Source organism: Lissotriton vulgaris, chromosome 7 (assembly GCF_964263255.1).
Source record: "Lissotriton vulgaris chromosome 7, aLisVul1.2, whole genome shotgun sequence".
Lineage (NCBI taxonomy): Eukaryota > Metazoa > Chordata > Amphibia > Caudata > Salamandridae > Lissotriton > Lissotriton vulgaris.
This window is the reverse complement of record NC_141695.1, coordinates 1,676,671,181-1,676,692,301: the sequence shown is the minus strand read 5'-3', so window position 1 is coordinate 1,676,692,301 and position 21,121 is coordinate 1,676,671,181. Positions and strand designations below refer to the sequence as shown.

The 21,121-nt window shown below is 43.9% G+C and overlaps 1 protein-coding gene across 2 annotated transcripts in view; it reads right to left on the bottom strand.

The window, feature by feature from the left end:
• STK35 (serine/threonine kinase 35) overlaps nt 1–21,121 on the bottom strand; it is a 42,857-nt gene that overhangs the window by 9,231 nt on the left and 12,505 nt on the right. Inside the window, exon 2 of one of the 2 annotated variants that reach the window (XM_086932740.1) lies at nt 19,647–20,402. In XM_086932740.1, the coding sequence (XP_086788866.1) occupies nt 19,681–20,402 (722 nt within the window). In that variant the 3' untranslated portion in view covers nt 19,647–19,680. The remainder of the gene's footprint in view (nt 1–19,646; nt 20,403–21,121) is intronic. The other variant, XM_086932739.1, reaches the window with a different exon arrangement.

Here is a 21,121-nt window from a genome sequence, read left to right as displayed (position 1 = left end):
TGGTGGGATGCCGTCCACCCGCGTGGTACCCCGACTCGGGCCCTGACTACAAGTTGTCCCTGTTCAGGGTTAGTTTGGATAGAAGAGTCTTTGGGTGGTTTATAAAAATAACCCAAAGAAACGGCCGCAAATGTTTTCCCAGTGGCTATTCTACTCGACTGCCTACGGTGCAAAACAAACAAGCGACCAGAGATGCAGACTAAAGTGGATTATAACAGTCCAGCTGAACCAGTTTTCTACAATCACCCACCCACAATGTTTGTCCCACTATAAGTATATTATGGCTTTGTCATTTGGGTCACATATCAGATATAACAGCCAATGGACTACCTCGGTGTGCAAGTCCCTCCAAGACTATAGGGTAAGAGGCAAATATTGGTACATTTTTCAACACAATTTCATATGGTGTTGCCTCTGGGGGTAAACAATGTCTCGACAGCTTTATCAAACTTTCTTGGCCAAGTGCTCGTATAGATACCCTTTCACGGTTCTTATTCTGCATATGTGGTGCAGCAAAAAGATAATTCCTTGCTCCTTCTGTTGGGGGATTTAGATGTAGTGACTAGTGTTCTTCATAGCTTGGCTCTTCTCTGGCAAATGGTAAAAGGCACTCTGGCGCCTCAAATCTATCCGTTGATGTCCCATGGTCTGTCGCACACCTGGGCCCGGAAGGACTTTAACATTGTTAAAGTGAGGTCATTCGATTCTTAATTTCGCTGCTCTCTTAACTCCTTTTCAATATTATCGAATTATGAACTCTATTCATAGTTCTATATCTTTGGAGGGCAAAGATATCCATGGGACAACCCCCTGAGCATGCATAACACCATGATCTTCAAAGATTGTTCATCTCCTTTAGTAGCTCTTTTGGGCTTTGCTGCAATGTGTTTCACAGACTGTCTGCATAGATTAGCGGGAGGTGAGATTAGCTCTTCATTGAGTGAAAGCTTTGTAAATTCCAAACATGTAGGTAACAGTTTGGATATGTAGATAGTTCTGTTCGGTCTTGGGGCTAGGTGCATTATGTGTAATTGGTCATGAGCTGATAGGGTAGAAGGCTCAACAATGGCTTGTTACTACATTACATAATGCACCTTTCGTAGCAACCAATTTAGCTTTCACATTTACATGTTCATTGTTAATCAAGCCCATAGCGTCGGAAAGATAGTAATGAAGTTATTGGCGTTTCCAGATTCCGTGCTCTTGGCCCCCAGTCTCGTGGCAATTTACGTTTCACCATGTTATCAAGAAAGTAAAGACAATTTATGATTTCGTAAATATATGAAGATTAGTAGGCTTACCAGGGATGGCAACAGATAAGGCAACCAAGAGGGAGGGCCAAACCTGGGGCAGATGCGTGCAAACGGACCGGCCAGCCCTTGGCCCCTGGCACAGGACTGTGCGTCCTGCGCTGTGGGGTACACACATGCGCTGGCTCAGGTGAACGGAGTGTCTGGGTCTGGCTCTTGGAGCCCAGATGGTGCTGGTCAATAACATCCAGCGAGGAAAGATTTTCCATTCGCATAGTGTTCCATGTGAAAAGCGGGAACCAAACAAAACAAATACAACAAAAAAGCTAGACATGTGTTCCATTCAACAAACAATCATATACCTGTATAAAATGAAGGATTATTTTTGACTTCATGCCCTTGTGTCAGTTAAGGAAATGCAAAAACAACAAGGCCCAGGGTCAAGGCTGATTTGCATATGGCCATGTCTGAATTAGGGTGGTGTGGAGTGCAAAAAACGATTGATTTAGGCCCAGATCTCTACTGGGGTGAATGTATGACATTGTTCTGCACTCTGTCCATCAATTGTTGTTTTTGCATTTGTCACCCCGAGTGGGATGGATATGCTCAGACGTGAGTCCCATGCTCTCCACACCACTGGAGTCAAGCTATCCTGGTTAAAGACGGCCGATAGCCAGAAACGGGTCCTAGGATGCTTGATTCCGGTCCAGGAAAGACATGGCTTGGCAGTTCGGGCTGGGCTGTTCCCATGAGGCACAGGGTCAAGGCTGATTTGCATATGGCCATGTCTGAACTGGGGTGGTGTGGAGTGCAAAAAAACGATGGATTTAGGCCCAGATCTCTGTACTGTGGTGAATGTATGACATTGTTCTGCATTCTGTCCATCAATTGTTTTTTCTTGTGTCAATTAAGGGCATCTCTGGTTTGTTTTAAAAAGTGTCAACAATGTTTCAACCCAGTTGCGGATATTTGGTCTTATCAGGATCAAGAAATCAAGGGAACCTAAAAAATAAAACAAAAAATGACTATTTTCACGCAGAAGATGGAGGCCATAATCAGGAATACTAATTGACACAACCTTAAATTGTCTCCTTCTGGCCTGTACATTGGATATAGACACAAACAATCACCCAAGGTGTTGGGGGGAAAAAAAAAAAGTGTTACTTATTCGGGCCCCAGTATAAACGAAAGAAGGAAAAATAAGCACAAAGGATAGAAAAGGATGCCAGCAAATTAGGTAAATGGTCACTATTAAGTACAGATAAGCGATTGCCTTCTTGGTGGTAAGTTTTCACAATCATGGACATGCTCAAAGGCAAGATTTGCGATGACTAATGTTGAAGGCATACAAAGCAGGGCAGGGTGATTTATTGCTTGTAGGCAATACTCATGAGGGAAAGAATAGTGGCCCTTTAATTGATAGGACCTGCGGAAGAAACTAATCAGGAACGTCGGGGGACAATTTCTTCTCAGCACGAGACAATACTAAGGGGGGACGCAAGCATCAGCCTCACTTCTCGATCATTGTGAGAGTGAAGACACAGAAGCGCTCTTCATCTTCACAGTTGGGCTCAAAGCGAGGCATGGGGAGTATGGATTCCTAAGGAAATTGAAGAGGACTAATGTTTACCACAATAGAACAGAAGCCGTACAGAAAACTATGTATATATGCAAGAAGAGATATTGTACAGTTACTTTAAATTAAGATAAACAGAATGAGACAGGGTCGATTAACTGACATTCCCTTCAATGTACAAAATGTGCAATAGAAAAAGACAGTATATTAAAGGAATGATGGTGTACAGTTATTTGTACAGTGATTGGAAACTCAAATTAAAAGGAACTAAGCAGCATCTTAAAAAGGGGACGCTGTTCAAAACATGCAGATATAGGAAAATAATATATATCCACAGAGAGGGTGGGGGGGGCATTCTGGCAGGCAGGCTTATTTTTGTCCCAGAGCAGCGTAAATCGGCCACCACAGATTCAAGTACAGAGCCCCATCACTTCACAATGTTCAAGTCAGGTACTCAGTTCAGCCACATATGTACGCCACCCCTCCAGTGTACAATCCTTGGTGTATTCAGTCACATCCCTAAATCCACTTGCATTCTGTTCTCTGTAAGATGTGTGCGAGATCTCCACCTCTGGAATAAATGCCATATTGATGATTTGCCAGACAAGGTCTTCCGCAGTGTGACTATGTTCCAAAAAATGTGTTACCAAATGAGTTTAATAATTTGCATCTTATGCTGCTGTGATACTGGAATATTCTCTCCTTCACGGGTTACAAGGCTTGTCCTATATCCACAATTTACATGGGCAGCTCAAACAGATAACTACATTTTTATAATTACAATTCAAGGACTGGAGGTCTAGCTCGGTGGTACCATACTCAATGTGCGAGTCTATTGTGTATTTTCAGGCTGCACAGTTGTCACACCGGTAGGATCATTTCACATGCTTGATACCCCAACTGTCCTGCAGTATCACACTAGTGTTGGAGCCAGTGCCCCAGTTTGTTGAATGGACTAAATTATCCTAAGTGTTTTTGCCCCTTTTGAAGCCAAACATGGGCAGTTCAATGGAAGAGTCCATACTTTCTACAATATGCCAATGCTTTGTGATAAGATTTCCAATTTTGTTTGTATGTGGGCAAAATGTGGTACCAGTTTAAGGGGTGTTTTGGAGCAACTCTCCCCAGGGGCAATCCCAGGCTTGCTTAATGGCAGATTTAATTATCTTTTTTTGGCTAGCCCCTGTTAAGTAATCTGTCCTGCAAGATATTTGCTTCTCTAAAATAACCATCCATGTGTGCAATTTCTTATGAGGTGGATAAACTGTCCACAGGGAAGGCCATCTCGTAGAGCTCTGAGGTGATAGCGCTTACATGAAAGTAGGGTGTTCCTTTATGTTGGTTTCCTAAATAAGGAGGTTTAAAGTTTCCCATTCGCTTGCCTAATGGTAAGGTCAAGGAAAGTAATCTGTTTAATGGAATGAGCATAGGAATGCAAGAGGTCTTTGAGAGTTGTTCAAGTATTGCAAAACATCATGGAAGGAATTCTCTGATCCGAACCAAAAATAGAGAGTGTATATATATATATATATATATATATATATATATATATATATATATATATATACACACACACATATATACATATATACATACACATATACACATGTCATTTTACTCATACAAAACGTTTGAAATGCCCCCGTTATAGTTACTTCAGCTAACTATAACTTGCGCGCCCGCAATGCACTGCGGATGACATCACATATTACATCACTCATGACATGGTCAGTGACACTCATGAAATCACTAATGACATCTCAAATGACATCACTGATGACATCCAGTGGATGTGTCTTTCTGAATAAATATTTTATATATGTATATCTAAAGGTCGATGGAAGAATAAATGGGTAAGTAAGTGTCTAAATGGAGGACTTTTTTGTAAAATTGATTGTATAACTGACTGATTAACTGTATATCTTAGTGAATACACAGGTTAGTGAGTAATGTTTATATATGTAAATATCTGCATCAGTCTCACATTTTTGGAATAAGTGGCTGCATGGGTTGGTGAGTAGCTACATGAGTCTATATAGGTTATTAGTTTGTTTTTTGAGTATCAGTATCCGAGTGTTTATATGGTTTGATGGGAGATATTACTTAGCACAGATGCATTAATGAGTGACTCACTGTTTATATGTGTTTTGAAGACAGCATGTGTGCAGGACTATGGGTGGATGAGTGTGTATAGGTGTGTTAGTCATAAAGACAGTATTGAGACAGTCATTCACTCACTAAGTACATATGTGTTAAACTACTATATGCGAGTATTGGTGTGTATATAAGTGAGTATATATGAGAGTTAAAGATTTGAAGAGTTCCTGTATAACTAAGTATGTGTTTCTATAAGTGATCGTTTAAGGAGAGGCAGTATGTGGATGTTTGTGTGTATAGCTGTATGTGCAAGTAAATGGATGTTTGATCATTTATTTGCATGTATGTAAGTAACTATGTGGGGAGGATGTATAGGTGTACGAGTACATATGATGGTAGAGTACATGTAAATTGATACTTTTATAGCGCACTACTCACCCGCAAGGGTCTCAAGGTGCTTTTACGAATACCGCTGTTGAACCCGTCCTGGCTTTCCCGGTGAGGCGTCCACTCCTGGGCACCCCCAGGGTGAAGGCAGGCATCCTTAGCGTTGTGGGGGCCGTTGTGGAGATTAAGCAAGCTATTGCCCAGAGTTGCAGAGTGGGACTCTATGATTAGAATAGGCACAGAGGCGAGAATCAGGTCTGTGGAATTTTGAGCCCAAGACCCGCCGAGGCGGGGAATTGAACCCTGGTCCTGGGCTAGACCTCTGCATCAGGGTCTGCCGCTCTAACCATTGAGCCACACTTCTCCACATGTTTGAGTGACTATATAGAACTGTTGGTGAATGAGTGGATGTGGAAGAAGATGTTGGTATAGGTTGTTGTAACTGGTATTGGTATCTCCATTTTCTTGAAAATTGTTGCTTCTATTTTTGAATGTGTGTATCGAAGGTTATATTAGAGTGAGAGGAGGTCTGCCACTCTTTCACAAGGATGTCATCAGTGATGCCATTTGAGGTATCAGTGATGTCATGAGTGATGTCACTGACCATGCCATCAGTGATGTAATATGTGACATCAGCAGTGCATTGCGGGTGCGCGAGTTATAGTTAGATGAACTAACTATAACGGGGGAAATTTCAAAGGTTTTGTATGAGTAAAATGACCAGCTAACTATAACTGGTGTGAAACCTATGATTTTTTCTGTGAATTTCAAAGATTTTTTAAATGCTAATTGCTAACTATAACGTGTGTGAAACCTATGGTTTTTTCAGTGATTTTGTAAGGTTTTTAAATGCCAATTCACAAATATAACGTGGCTAAAACCTATGGTTTTTTAAGTGAATTTCAATGGTTTTGTAAATGATAATTTTTAAATGTATTAATTGTTATATTTTTTATACTGATTTACTACATTTTAAATTTATTTAGATACTTTTTTTTAAATTACATTATTTTTAATATAAATTAGAAAAAAAATGTTTACACCTCTGCAACGCAGCCCCCTGGCGCGTGCAGAGGGGGAACTAATTCCCTTTGCATACTGAGGGGTCCCTGGGGGCCAACTAGCCCACCTGGAACCTCCAGTATGCGCCAGGGGGGCTGCATTGCAGAGAGGTGTAATGAGGCAACACCCTATTTTACACCTCTCTGCAACGCAAACCCCGGGCGCGTTTGCAGAGGGGGAACCAATTCCCCTTGCATACTGGGGGCCAACTAACCCACCTGGCACCTCCAGTATGCGCCAAGGGGCTGCATTGCAGAGGTGTAATGAGGCTATGCCCCTTTTTACACCTCTCTGCAACGCAGCCCCCTGGCGCATTTGCAGAGGGGGAACTAATTCCCCTTGCATACTGGGGGTCCCTGGGGGCCAACCAGCCCACCAGGAGCCTCCAGTATGCCCCAGGGGCTGCGTTGCTTTGCCCCGGGGGTGGCGGTGCCCGGGGTAGTGTGGGGGGGGGATTGGCCCCCACCTACACTTTATCACTATGCACCCGCGATTTGGTCCCCCAGGGAGTAATTTGGAAAAAACAGACCGGGTTTAAAAAAAAAAAAAATTGGGCCTTTGGGATCCTTGTGGGACCCCCTGAGAAGGCCTAGGGGGTCAGGATGCTTCTACCCTGCCTCCTTTTTGAGTTCTACATGTTTGTTTTTCTGCTTTCTTGTGCCTCAGTCTACTGAGGCACAAGATGGCTGCCAACAATTTCTGGTTTGGAGTGACAGCCAATTAGCATGCAGCTCTTGCTCGGGAAGGTGCGCGCTTCTAGATATATTTTTTCTTTTGATTTTATCAGAAACTACTGGAGGGAAGTAAAAGCATGAACTGCAAATCAGACTACCATTTTGCCAAATTTCTTGTAATTCCGTTCAGCAGTTCGGGCTGTAGCCTTGTCTAATTGTTCTATGGAAAATAACATGGGAAAACACGTTTTGGACCCACCCCCCCCCCCCCCCTTTTCTCAGCCCCCACTTGACCAATCCCCCCAAAACTTTCAGGGAAGGCGCAGAGCGGGCCATCTTTGAGAAATTTGCGAAGATTCATCAACCGGCGCCAAAGTTATTCCAAATAGAATGTTGTGGATTTCCTATGGAAACTTGGTCCTAACTATAACTACCTACTGGCGACCGCCAGTAGCAGATCTAGATATATAGTTTCCAACAAGTTATGTTGAAACAATAATAGTTTGCCTCCATCAGTACAAATTTATGTTCAAAGTCATCAACCGATATTTGGTAGATTGGAGCGAAAAAGGCACCCCCCCCTGTCCCCCCAATTGAGGTCCCTGAGCAGTGCTGAGAATAGTGGTGGTCATTCTTTAAGTACTTCAATGGTAATGCAATCCTAAGGCGGATAATGAAGTCTATGGGAACTCTTGGTTGATCCAGTGCTTCCAATTAACTTTACAGTTCTCAATACTCTTCTTGCATGGCGGACATTTGAGCTGGCTGCTCCACACTGGTCTGACATTTATCCTGCTTCATCCGGTGCAGTTCTGGACTTTGATACCTGCCGGGGCGCACACTGACCCCACAGAAACAGCCCAGGGAAAGTAGTGGCAAAACAGCCCCAGAAAATGAAGGAAACAAGGCAGACATGGGCCCATGACTTAGAGACCCTACCCCACGGGCGCAGCACTACAGAACGACACAGAGACTTGCCTGGCCGGCCCACACTTGGGAGCACAGTTGCTGGTTTGACCTGCCCTTGTAGTTACAGCATTGGTAGGTGGAGTCGCGGCATTGGGCCATGTGCAACATGGTCTGGGGTGAGGCTGGGGCGAATGAAGATCGTGGCAAGGCCGAAGTCGGCAGGCCTAAAACAAAGCCAGAGGCCCTGCAAGTTGGCATCCGGACTGAGCACAGGCCGGCGGGGCAACCTGGTAATGGACGGTAAGTGCAGCTGGCGAGACCTCGGGCCTGGCGGTAGTTGCGAGGGGGTGGTGGAGACAAAATTTCATGCCCAGCGAATCTTGCTCGCCCTATAGCGGAGGTGACGAAAGACTCCCTTGGAGCGGAGCACCCTTCGTATGCCTTCTTGCAGGGCATGGGCCCAGGCAGAAAGTGCAGGCCTTGGGGTCACTAGCGGCTGCAGAACTGGCTTGGCTGAGGGGAGCAGACCACTGCAACTCAGGAGGCCTGGGACCCAAGGGACAACACATACTAGTGGCAGTAAATAACGGCGAGATTCTCAACCCCCAGATGTACTGGTGTGCCCAATGTTTTTATTAATGTGAGTGAAGGCGGATAAACCCCCTCTGCTTCTTACTGGCCCTCCCTCCACCTTCAAAGAGTGACAAAACCAGGGAGGAATGGATACCGGATCTGAGATTGCTGCGTACATCTGGCCCCCCCCTCATTTGCCCCCCCCCCGAGACACGCTGTGCATGCCTACAGTATTTGACAGGTGCTGACCTGACCCCGCTGGTTGGGGCCACAGCCCAGCCCAGCCCCCACCCCGGGACATACCCCGCATGTATATAAGTGAGGCCATGCTGATACACCGCTGGGACCTATACTGAATGGTGAGGTACAATGCGGACAGATAATGAGCCACACTGAAGGCAGACAGCCACATAGGGCCCTACGACATATCTGGACTTCTGGGGCACGTACCCCTTCTGCAGAGTCATCTAGAGTACTGAATTGAGGCCTCAGCTGAAAATATAGGAGCCATGCTCAATCAAGTGCACAAAGATGGGCAAAGCCAGGATGAAACAAATGGGGGTTACCCCAGAACAAGAGGAAGTCCCAAGAGACTGCACACAGGGAAACCAGAAGACACTACCCCAGGTAGACCCAATACAACACCGGTCTAAGATCCTGGACGCCATCTCAGACACCAAGAAGACGCTACACTAGGACAGAAGTATTGTTTCTGTAGAGCTGGGGCTCCTCTGAGAGGGACACCAAAAGCTAGCTGAAAGGGTGAAAGTGGTGGAATCTGAACCCAACACAGCAGGCAGTCACAACTGGTGGCTGAACTTACGGACAGGGTCGGGACCCTGGAGCACAGGGTGGAAGATGGAGAAGGTCATAGTCGACGAAACATAAGGATCCTTGGTCTACTGGAGAATGTCAAGGGCAGAGATCTGCTGTGGCTCAACACAGCGTTTTACACCCCTGAGAGATCAAACCAGGTGCCACCATGCCGGCCGGCACTGGGTCACCCCCATGGCCTGTGGGGGCTAGGCTACCACATAATAAGGACAGAGATATCCTTCTACACAAATCTCGAACTGATGACTATTCTCCATTTCCAGCAGAGGTATGCTTTGTTGTTGGAAGTCAAGAAAACACTGAGGAAAGAAGGCCTCCAATACTCGCTAATCTTCCGTGCCTGGATCCACATAGTGCTAGATGGAAATACCCATTTTTGAGAGGATCCCAAAGCGGTATGGGAATGGATAGAAGCATACAGAACATTAACATTACAGAACTGAGATCCCCCACCACCAGCAGCATGGGGCAGACCACAGGGAACAGAGGCCCCAGAAAAAGACTCAAAATGTGACCAGTGCAAAGTACATTGAAAAAGCAGAGTCCTTCATAAACAGAGCATAAGAGTGCAGTGGCACTGCTGCGGTACCAGAGATGGTACACGAGGGAGGATATCTATTGGAGGCTGGGAGGGGCACTGAAGGTTCAGACTCCCGACTCCTCCCAAGCAGACAGCCTAAACATGCCAATAGTGTGCCCCAAAGACAGCAGAAGCTATATAGCCATTAAACTCGCCAAGAACAGCCACAGCCTGGGGGGGGGGGGGCACAGCGCCCCACTGGGTTAGTGTTACCTGATTAGACTGGACAAACACGGAGGCTGGTGCACATCACACACACCTATGAGGTCATAAGTGAGGTCCCCCCCCAATTAACCTCACCGTGGCTGGTTTGGGGCTTTATTGGAGATGTATAATTTGTTTTGTTTGGTTGAGTGGCTGTGGCCAAACTGCTATGGGATTGGAGTGTAGTATGTTGGGGATTTTTTTGCATACGGTAGGATTTGTTCAAAATGCAGGGGGGGGTGCTTTTTCTTTTATTCTGAGAAACCACACACTGAAATTCCTAACATGGATCATCAAAGGGATGGGATTGATGTCTAAATGCCACAACATACATCATCCGAAGAGATAGGGGGTACAAATAGCTCTTCAAGAGACAGTTGCTTAAGGAGGGGTTAAAAAAATTGAGCAGACTATGGATAGGACCGGTCTTCGCTACCACCTTCTTTGCATATGCAAGAGGGGTGTTGAGCTGGATAAGAGCAGGGGTCCTCTTCGAACCAATGTGAACCCTAACAGACAAGGAGGGCAGGCAGGTACTCCTCACAGGAAGACTATTCAGACAGGATATTACATTGGGCTGCACATATGGGCCCAACTAAGACCAGATGGCCTTCTTGGCTCATCTCTCCGCCCAAATAGCCGATATGATAGTGGGCCATGTGGTACTGGGAGGGGACTTTGTGTGGTGGAAGCTGTACTGGGCTGCCCCCCCCCCCTGATAGTAAACCAAGAAAGAGGAGGCAACTATAAAATCCCGTCAACTTCACTGTGTGCCTTGGCCACATGCTCCACAGGAAAAAGAGCCAAAATTGAAATGCTGATAATGGCAGCTTCTTTAGAAAGCTCCCATCTACTTCCTAAAAAGTTAGGACCATTGGCATACCTTGACCAAGCACTTGTTTCCCTCCCTAAAAAACACAGGCATTTGACTGCTCTGTGAAATATATCTACTGCATTATCATCTACACTGGTCACTCCAAGAAACTCAGTACCGGCTATAGAAGCAGACGTGCCTAAACAGATGCAAACTTAACCACATCATACTACCTGAAGGCCCTTCAATTGGAAAACTCAAATGCTTTTCATTGTAATTAAAGCAAACTAGGGCAAACACTCCAGCCTGAAGAAGCCTGTAATATGTCTTTACACCAGATTTACCAATGACCACTAAAGAGTGGCATTTCCAAGTTTACAGGACAACCAACTCGGATTTCAGACCTCAAAGTTGGTCTGAGTGTCTGTCACTATCAATTCAGAAAACACCTGAAGACAACTGACAGGCTTTTAAACTTAATAAGCTGCGATAAAAGAACTGGCATTCTTACAAACTGCATTCCAACCTCCCGTTATTCATCAAACTGTACTGGTCAACTAGTCTTAAACTGAAGTAATTGAAGGCACAATACTGTACAAAGCTCAAGTAAAGGTATATTACACACGTGGGACTCTACCCAGGAGTGCTAGGGACCAAATACCCCTGAAGGCACCATTAACAGGAGTATATACCATATGTCAGCAACCCAAAAACCACCAAGAGCCAGCTCCCTAGGAGTACTGTTTAGCAAACGGGGTATGAGGTGGGAGTCAACCAAAAAGCAATAATCCCAACACCCCCACCACCCCATCCTCTGCAGACACTTAAGTTACCAGTGTATGAATGAAAAGACGAACATCCAGCAGCACAACAGAACAGATTAAGCTAGTAAGCAGAAACAATGGGTCTACTGAAAAAGAAAGACTGCAATATTGTCTTCCGAAGCTGTGTAACTGGGGTATTAGACTGCTTCAATCTACAATCCTGTGGGAGGAATAGGTTTAGTTTTATTAAAATCAGGTATAGAACAATGAGGCTAGGAGCAGAGGACAAGGTAGGGGTCCTGATGTAAACCCCCAACAAGCCAAAATAATTAAAGTACCTCAGGGGGAACTTAAACTCTCAACCTTTTATCGCAATGTCTGGACGACCTGGAGGTGAAACTAAACCTAGAAAAACCAAAACAAGACAATTTACATGTTTGTGGATAAATGAACAGCGTGAAACAGTAGTTTCAGTGTAGCAGCACTTTAGAGGACAATTCCACCTCTTATATCCATTGGTTCCTAGCATAGGAGCTATACTAGGGAAGGAAAACCTCGTAGATTTTTAATTTAAAAGCACTTTAGTGATTTCATTTCTGAAGTACTTCAGAATGCATAAATATTTTAGTCCATGCATTTTTTCCTCGCTACTGCTTTGCCATTCTATGCGAATGTAGACATGTTAGAGACTGCATAGCCACCCTAAAGAACCGATGAGATGAGGGATTGGAAGTACAGGAAAAACCTTTTAATCCCATTGCAGTCGTTATAAATAGATCGGTAATCAGTTAAAACATGCACTTCGCAGCTTATGCTGGGTAAGCTGAACATCAGAAGTGAGCCAATGAGCTGTGCTGGACAAGGGATGGTGGTCACTTCGGAGCAAATATGTAGTTCTGCCTAGCACAACTGGCCATTCTATCTGCTCAAAGTAGAGGAAGACGTATAGAGGCTCGTATTACAATCCAAGAGGCTGCTGCATTACCTGAAGCCAAGTGCCTTGCACCAAGTTAATAATTACCCTAAAATAGTGAACAAACCGGGTGCATCAAAACTCAATAGTTTGGTGGGCATTTCGTTTTTCAACCAGTGCTGCAAAATCGTGCCAAGTAGTGTAAGCCCTGAGATACTCAATAACTTGCCCATAGAGGATAAAAGGACTCCTAAAGGCTAGACTGTACAGACCGAGGAATTCTTTACCATGAGCCTGGCACCATTCGCAGACAAAGTTCCATCTTTCCGCTCCATTAAGTAGAACAAGGAGTCATTTACTGAACCACCCCCCCCCCCCAAAAAAAACACCCTTGTCTCCGATCCTATGGTTCAATAGTGCTGTCGACCACTGGACTACAGCAAAACCACAGCAATACAGGCCACCCGAAGGGCCTGACAACAAAGCATTGGCAAAACATTAAGCTCTACCAATTCAGCAGTGGTTCTGGTCTCGTGGAAGTCGACTGCATGTGCAACATGGTGCTTCCTCCACTGCCACCCACACAAGCCCATGACCTGGGCTGGCACAGGTTCATTCACTTCAGTCCTATACTGCAGGCATGCCAGGATAAGTAGCATGAAAAAAAAAATAATAAAAAAAAAAATCAAAAAAGAAATTCAGTAAAGACATCTTCCCTATGGGCCAGCATCAATTTGCAGCCTGTAATAGCCGTTACCATGCAACATGTATCAGCAGCCACACCCTGACCAAACTGTGCTTGTCAAAAGAGGCTCATGGGAACGACTGTACTCGAAGGAGGGCATCTGTACTGTCACTATGGTTTGCAGGAGATTAGCCCTTCAAGCTATGTTTTCTGTTCCTCGAAATGGAGAACATAAAGGATATAAACACCAGGCCCATACAATTGTATGCAGCAAAGAACAGAATCTAACCTAGCAACAGGTATCCGGCGACTGCTAGATGCACAGCAACCTAAGGGGGGGGGGGCGTTAAATCAAGCCATGGGATGCCAATCCAGTACTGTTTATAGTCTAATTGGCAGATGTGCTGGTTGGAGGTGAAGGGTATGAGGGAAGGGTATGCCCCAGCTGCCAGGGCAAGGATGCTCAGCTGGCACCAGATAAGATTCAGCACAGACAGGTGGGCACACAGGCTGTCACACTTCTAAGCAAATTTTAGAGTGGTGAAAAGTGTAAATAAAGGCTGACCAGGAACTGTACACAGTTACATTTGTGGCAGCAAGGTGATTAGTGCCTAGCACCTCTGATCACGTCCCCTGAGCAAAGGCTCATACGTACACGCTCAGCCGAATCTGGCTAAATGGATTTAATTTAACCATGCCTGCCAACTAAGTCTTAAAAAAAAAAAAAAAAAAACCACACACTTCATCACCACCTGCCCAAGATGCCCATTTGCTACAAATACGAGGATGCTTCAAGGCTTGGGGGCAAGTTTACTTCACTAGTCCCAAGGATGAATGGAGCAGTTACAGATCAAAACCATTAGCTCTTAACAACAATGGCCGAAGTACTGACCTGTAGGCCCTTGTCCAACGTTGCACGTAAAGGTCAATCAAATTTGTTCACTTACTGAAACACCAGGAAGGACCAAAATGCCAACATGCAGCAGATACTCTATTAGAAAAAAGTCACTGCACATATGGGCAGGATGGCACGAGCTGAATTTAAAGAGTGCTTGGATGTAGCAATCGGGGCGGGGGGTCAGGCCAGTGAAGATGGCTAAAGTGGGATGAAATGTGGAGGGGGGGTGCGTAAATGCTCAATCGCAGCATGTGCAGGAATGTGCCGGAGGACCAAAATAACACTGTTCACAAAGGAAGCAGCTGCTCTGCCCCATCTACCCTCCCTCCTCAGTTGGTTAGCACGCCATCAGCATCCACATATCTGAACAGACAGCTCCCTATCCAGAGGGCATTAGGCAGTTATATAAGTTATCATGTTATTAAAGCCCGAGTGGCCTCAGATGGCAGTAGCAAAAAGCAGCAGCAGATACACAGGGGACCAACGTTTATGCAATTGAGTCAGACACACCTCAATTCCAAGTCTACTCCGCTGGACTTACCTGTGATAAAGCTACCAGTACAACAACTACCAAACGAGAAGACTCACGCCAACACTTACGTGGAAGCAGCCGACATCCTTTCAGGAGGCCAATGTACAAACAACAACAAGTAGTTTCAACAGCTTAAGTGCAGCAGGGACAGAGGTCAGTCATAAAGGTGGCTATGCTTGCACGGCAGCACTTTCTTACCCAGAATGTCCAAACGTTCCTCCTAAAAAGGATTTCATCACATTCAACGGAATTTGCAGGAAACAGCAAAAACGTTAGCACAAGGTTGTGGAGCTTCACCAGATGCTTTGCCACTACAATTGCCAAGTGGTTTTAAAAAAAACAGATTAGTCTATATTTCAATTGGGGGTGGCTACAGTATTTGGGACTGGAATGGTTAACCCCTGATGAACTAATGCGATCTCGAACATTTCTGAAAAATAGAGACTCACAAGAATCACGTGTGGTGTGGCTTACATTGTATTTGCATTTATATAGCGCGTACTACACCGGCCAAGGCACAGCGCTTTTTTTCAGCGAGTAGCACACTACTCTGGAACCTATAAAAGATTAGTGTTGAATTAGTATTAAAAAGTTGCATGCCAGTTGACTGTTCTGCAGAGAACGCAAGGTCCGGACGTACAGGTGCAAATAAAAGGGCATTTCACCTTTCTAGCAACGGTTATCCCTTCGATGTTCAAATTGTAGTAAACTGATTTTTTAAATCCTATAGATCAGATGCTTACACCAGGCCCAGTATGCATAAACATCTGGTAGGAGTCAACATTGACATATTTTGAATCTCAAACTGGCTGTTGCAAGCTTAGTCTGGCCAAAAGTGGCAAATGATTGCTAACGCCTTTGTCAAGTTTCTTCCTCTGGGTTAAACTTGCAAATTTTGCTTATGACGAAGCTTGAAAAGAAATCTAAAAAATAAAAAACCACAACGATACAGGTACATTGAGCATCATGATCACCTTCTAGTATGTACCTGGCACCTTGTGCTCTTTGGCTTTACTAAGCATATCTCCGCCTGTTTTAACATTAAAAAGGAAAGATATCATAATAAGAGTCACCGAGGTTTCTTGGTCTTACTCAGTTATGACTAGCGTTTCCCAAACATTTGATTCATTGCTGCCCAGTTGATATTAGAGTCAAACTATTTTTCTATACCTGGGAACATCAGTTTGTCTAGACCCTGTAGAATCCAAACATTACTTGTTCCTGCCAATGACCAAGAAATCAATTTCTTGGGACATAATTCTTCATTGATCTGATCACTTTCTTATCCACAGTAGCCTTCAAATAATCAAAAATGGGTTTCACTATATTTGAAGGAGACATAAAACACATACCATCCTAGGGGTACCACAGCCCCCCACGCCCCCAAAACAAAGACAACTGGTACCTCATATGGCAACCCAACGACTTTTCTGCATTGCAACATTTGAGGATGTATATGCCCAGAAGGTGAAGTGTTAATTTCAGCTGGACAGGGATACCTTCCGATGCAGGTCAAAGCTTGGGGTTAAAAGCATGTATTCATTTTACCACTTTTAACCAAACCCTAGTGAATGTCATAAGACCGGCTCGGTTAACATGTGCATAAAGAAGCGGATAATCTGACATACTTTCCTTCTCAATAACAATTCAGGGATTTCAGACTGACCTCACTGAACCGCCAACCCAAACCTAGTTAATGAGAGATACATGTACCATCTAAATTCTACACCACACAAAAAACAGACTCACAACATATTTGCCCATTATTTGTATACCCGCTTGTTCTGTGTTGATCCTGTTATTGAAACTCCCACAAACATGTTTAGCTTAGAAGCATTGTAGGCCAGCTTACTTTCACAGATTGCTTTATGAATTAGGCAGACTTTAAAGTTACATTCTGGCATAGAGCAGGGTTGGATACTTTGTTCTCAAAATATGGCTGGTTATTAGTCGCACGTGCATGAGGAGCACATTTGCTAGGTATCATGGAGTACTCTCATCAGTTGCACATTTATTTCTTAGACCTGGATGCTCATGAAACATTTTCCCTGCAGAGGAATGCAAGCTGTAACATGGCGCGATATTTTTTCTTAACATGGTCATTGGTGAACAAAGCAGGGCTATGACTGTGTCGAGGGGGAGACAGGAGAACCATTCAAATTGCATAGCACTTCTAGAATGAGGGGATTAAAGAGTTCATATGTTTACAAGAAATAATTCAACCTTTGTAAGGTTTGAGTAACATCCGGTCAGGATAGACCTTAAAACCGCTCAGGACTAAAAAAAATAAATACAATAAAAAAGTACAGTTTGTACAGTCAGCATATTGAGAGAGATCAACGGCATGGTAGTAGAGTAACAATCCGGAAGGATCAGTTTAAAGGTTGAGCATGGTGGAAAATATTATATATGCAACTGAATCCTCCAGAAGATACGAGTTGGAGAGATTGGGCAGTTATTTGAAAACCTCAAGGATAGAGTGGTTTTTCAAGGAGCTGCAGATTCTCAGTTTTCCAAGAAAAGGGTGAAAAATAACTAAGGGGGAAGAAAAATGCACGTTCGGTATAAGCGGGATCAGGAAACCTGGGTAGAGGACGACGAGATTATTAGAAATGGTTACTTTGAAGAATGGACGCTGGTAGCCAGGGGTAAATGGCCAAGGGCCTGAAGGCGTCCTAAAACACGGGACCTAAGGATCTACAGCATGCCTGGTAAGGTTGTCAGCGGAGAAGCATCAATATTTTCAATGGCATAACCAAGCTCAATTGACATGTCAGAAATAAAAAGTTATGTGGAAGTGGGTTTGAAAGCTTTGAATAATACCTTACTTTCATTGCGGTCCTTCAGAAAGACCTGTAAGTAGTAGAGAATAGTGTTTGTTGTAAAAATGTTTTGCCTGCCAACAAGTGCTGTTATGAGGACTGCTTGGACAACTGAGGAGTTAACTAGTAGTATTTTCGAATTTGCATATTTATTTTGTCTGCATTCAGTTCAGTGCATAAAGAAGCACTGGGTGCAGGGATGAGCTGTCAAGTGCAAAGGGACACTAGTGTCTACTAAAGAAAGGAGAGAACTGTTTGGTGTTAAGAGGGATGGGATCAGAGATTGAGATTAGCAGCTTCCAGGGTATGGGATAATTTTTTCAAGTGGCTATTAGAAGTTTTTGGTTGTTAATTGCCATGCAATCCAAGCTTAACAAACCAAACAATAAGTGATCTGATCAGTCTAGAGGCCATGGTTATTGGCAAGTTGACCAAGGCTGTGCTAACAAGGTTTATATAGGTGCACTGAAAATTGTTAGAAATGAGACAAGAGATTTCACTTAATGCTTTGGAGGTTAAACAGCAAGGAAAAAGGAGGAAGAGATGAAACCAGAAATTAAATATTCATCTGATTAGACGAAATATGGCAGAGATGGTTGGTGTCCGGATAGTTTTTCAGAACAGTGCTCAAAAGAAGACAAGGATAAGAGATGCTCCATTCATATCTACTAAAACCTTGCATGTAGTAAACTTGCAGCTGTAAGACCAGACAATGTCAAGAGGGTTGCAGGTATCCACTCACAGCACTCGGAAGTCAAGAAAGGAGGGAGAAAAAAAGGTACTGCTCTAAAATGCAAGAAATGTGGAATTACCTACCCCAACTCTAGAATGAAGCCAGTTCGTAGCTTCAATACACAGAAATAACCAAAGCATAAGCATTGTAACATGTACAGAAACCTGGTAAATTTATAAAGCCTAAAAGAAGGGATCTACGTGGAGTGAGTAAATGTAGTATGGCTAGAAGGTAGAACTATCAACAGGGTGCTGTAAGTAGCAAGTGATTTTAACAAGGGTTGTCAGACAGATCAGTAGCTATTAATTAAAAATATTGTAGCCAAGTAGGAATGTAATCATTTGAGGTTAGATTTGCAGTTACAATTTGGAGGGGCAGCAGTATCCAAACCACTCTCTCCAAGAGTTTGTGGCAGGCTTATAAATGGCCACAGTATTATCAGTCATCAACTGTTTCCACCTCTAACCCACAACCACCTTTCACGAAGAAAGGCTTACAAGCCTGAACCAAACTATGGCACCTTGGGAGTACTGTACACAGAAAGTTCAATGATCCAAGCAGTACACAGAGAAACACCTAGGCTGCAAACGCTCCTTGCCCACCAAGCCCAAGTGTTTCTATGGTCAGAGTTCAGACTCTGATCAATTAGGTTCAATAGAATTGGAGTAGAGAACAACAAGTATCGGAGCAGAGAAGACGACAGAAAGGTTAACTTATCAGTGCGGTCATGTGGTCTTTGCTCAAAGTCAACAAACCCCCACCAAGCAAGTAAAGTGGTTCAACTCATGCTCACAACTTCAGCAGCTATACTTATTGGATCCTGAACATTTATAGAAAAGGATGTCAGATTCACACTTAATGAGGCCGCATGTACCAGAAACAACTGGAAATACCCAACTCTCATGACAAAGTCCTCGTCACAGCAACTTGGCGTACTCATTTCTTCCTAAAAATGAATCTCCCATAACACTTATCCAAGTAAAATGTCTGATCTAATGTGTCTTGCCCAAGTGAACTTGCATTGGAGTCTCAACTAGAGTCATGAGCACCACAAACAAAAACGTACACAGTATCAACAGCACTTCTGTAGTTCTAGTCGATATTAACAGTCCCAAGAAAAACTTCCTAGTAACCTTTGGATGGTTCGATTAATCTCCAAATATAGAAGCAACCTGAAACATCTGAATGGTCAAGGGGGAAATCAAAGGCTTAGTGGAAAAAAATGTTTTAATTGTATTTATACCTCAAGCATAAGCACGTTTCTTTCAGTGAGCTAGATGAATAGTACACACCTTGTGTTCGAATCTGGGGAAACATCACTTACCACTACCTCACTCACCTACTTTGTAAACTGCAAGCCTTTTAAATTGAACTCAAGCAGCACACGTGACCTGGTCCATTCTGGTCTCTAGTTCAAAAGCATCAGGTCTGTCTTGCGGGTTAGCAGCCAACATGTCCCTTAGGAGTTGCTTGATGCCCTCAGACATCAAAGTCCTGCGCTTCAGAGGGATGATCAGCACCATCTTTGGATTTTCTAGTAACGCTTCCCCAACGGGAACAATCTCGGTCCCCTGTTTAATGTAAGTTCCCAACAGCTCCTTTTTGGTCTCTGCATCAATGAAAGTAATGCGCTCTATCATGGCCCAGATAATTATTCCAAGGGCAAAGATGTCAGCCTTGGCAGTGTAGTGTCCCTCCCATACCTCTGGGGCCATGTAAAAGTCTGATCCACAGGCGGACGATAGCCAGTACTTGTTCACATTCACCGACTTATTCTCAGGATCTGTGTTGCTACCATCTTTGCCCCGTGCAGTCAAACCAGCACAGACTTTGCTCAGGCCGAAGTCTGCCACTTTGAGGACAGGTAAGCCAGACTTTTCAGTGATAAGGATGTTGTCTGGTTTCAGATCCCGGTGCACAATGTGGTTTTTGTGCAAGAAGGCAATGGCACTGGTGAGCTGGAGCATGAAGCGTTTTGTAGTTGCAGGGTCTGGCCTCCGAGACAGGATGTACTGGTTTAAGTCACCACCCTCACAATACTCCATTACAAACCATAGGTAACATGCCTCCTCCGAATAGCCCAGGATCCTCTCGCCTGAAATAAAAGGAGAGAGTCAAAAAAAGGCAACCAGCATGATGGCAATAAGAGAAACTTGTGCTCATTATAAAGAGACAATATATGAAACAGCACATTATCCCGTTCAAGAGGCATTAAGCAAGGTGGTGCAAGTAGCATCACAAATTAACAAACAATTGACTAGCATTATATGTACACAGGGAGCAACTACCTGGAGAACTTTAGGTCAAGTGCCTGGAGGGTTTTGCCAGTGCGTTGGTCCCTAAGTAACTCTACAACCTTGTTTAACATTACCAAAGAGGTGCCGGTAGGTGCTCGAAAATCATGCAAAGTACGACAGTTTATGATGAACAATGGCCTGCGTTGGCTACACAGGGAGAGGTCAAAAACGTTATTGATCAGTTAATTAAAAAAAACGTACAATTTAGTCAAGGTTACAAGCTAAAACATCATGCAACATTTGTTTACGTATATTTGTACTGTCAGTAATTATTAAAAATATAACACCTATTACCAAAACAAATACCAGATTAAAAATACATTTAAAATACAAGGCATGCACGATTCATCATGCAACAAGTACAAGGCCAAATCGGAGAATCAGCAGACATGCAACAACTTTGATAAAGCAAAAATACAAAGAAAAGTGCTTACTTTGCACAAGTTCCCTGTTGTCATACATGGCAAGAGTCATACGTAATAGCTTTACTAATGTAAAATCATTTTGGGCCAAACAC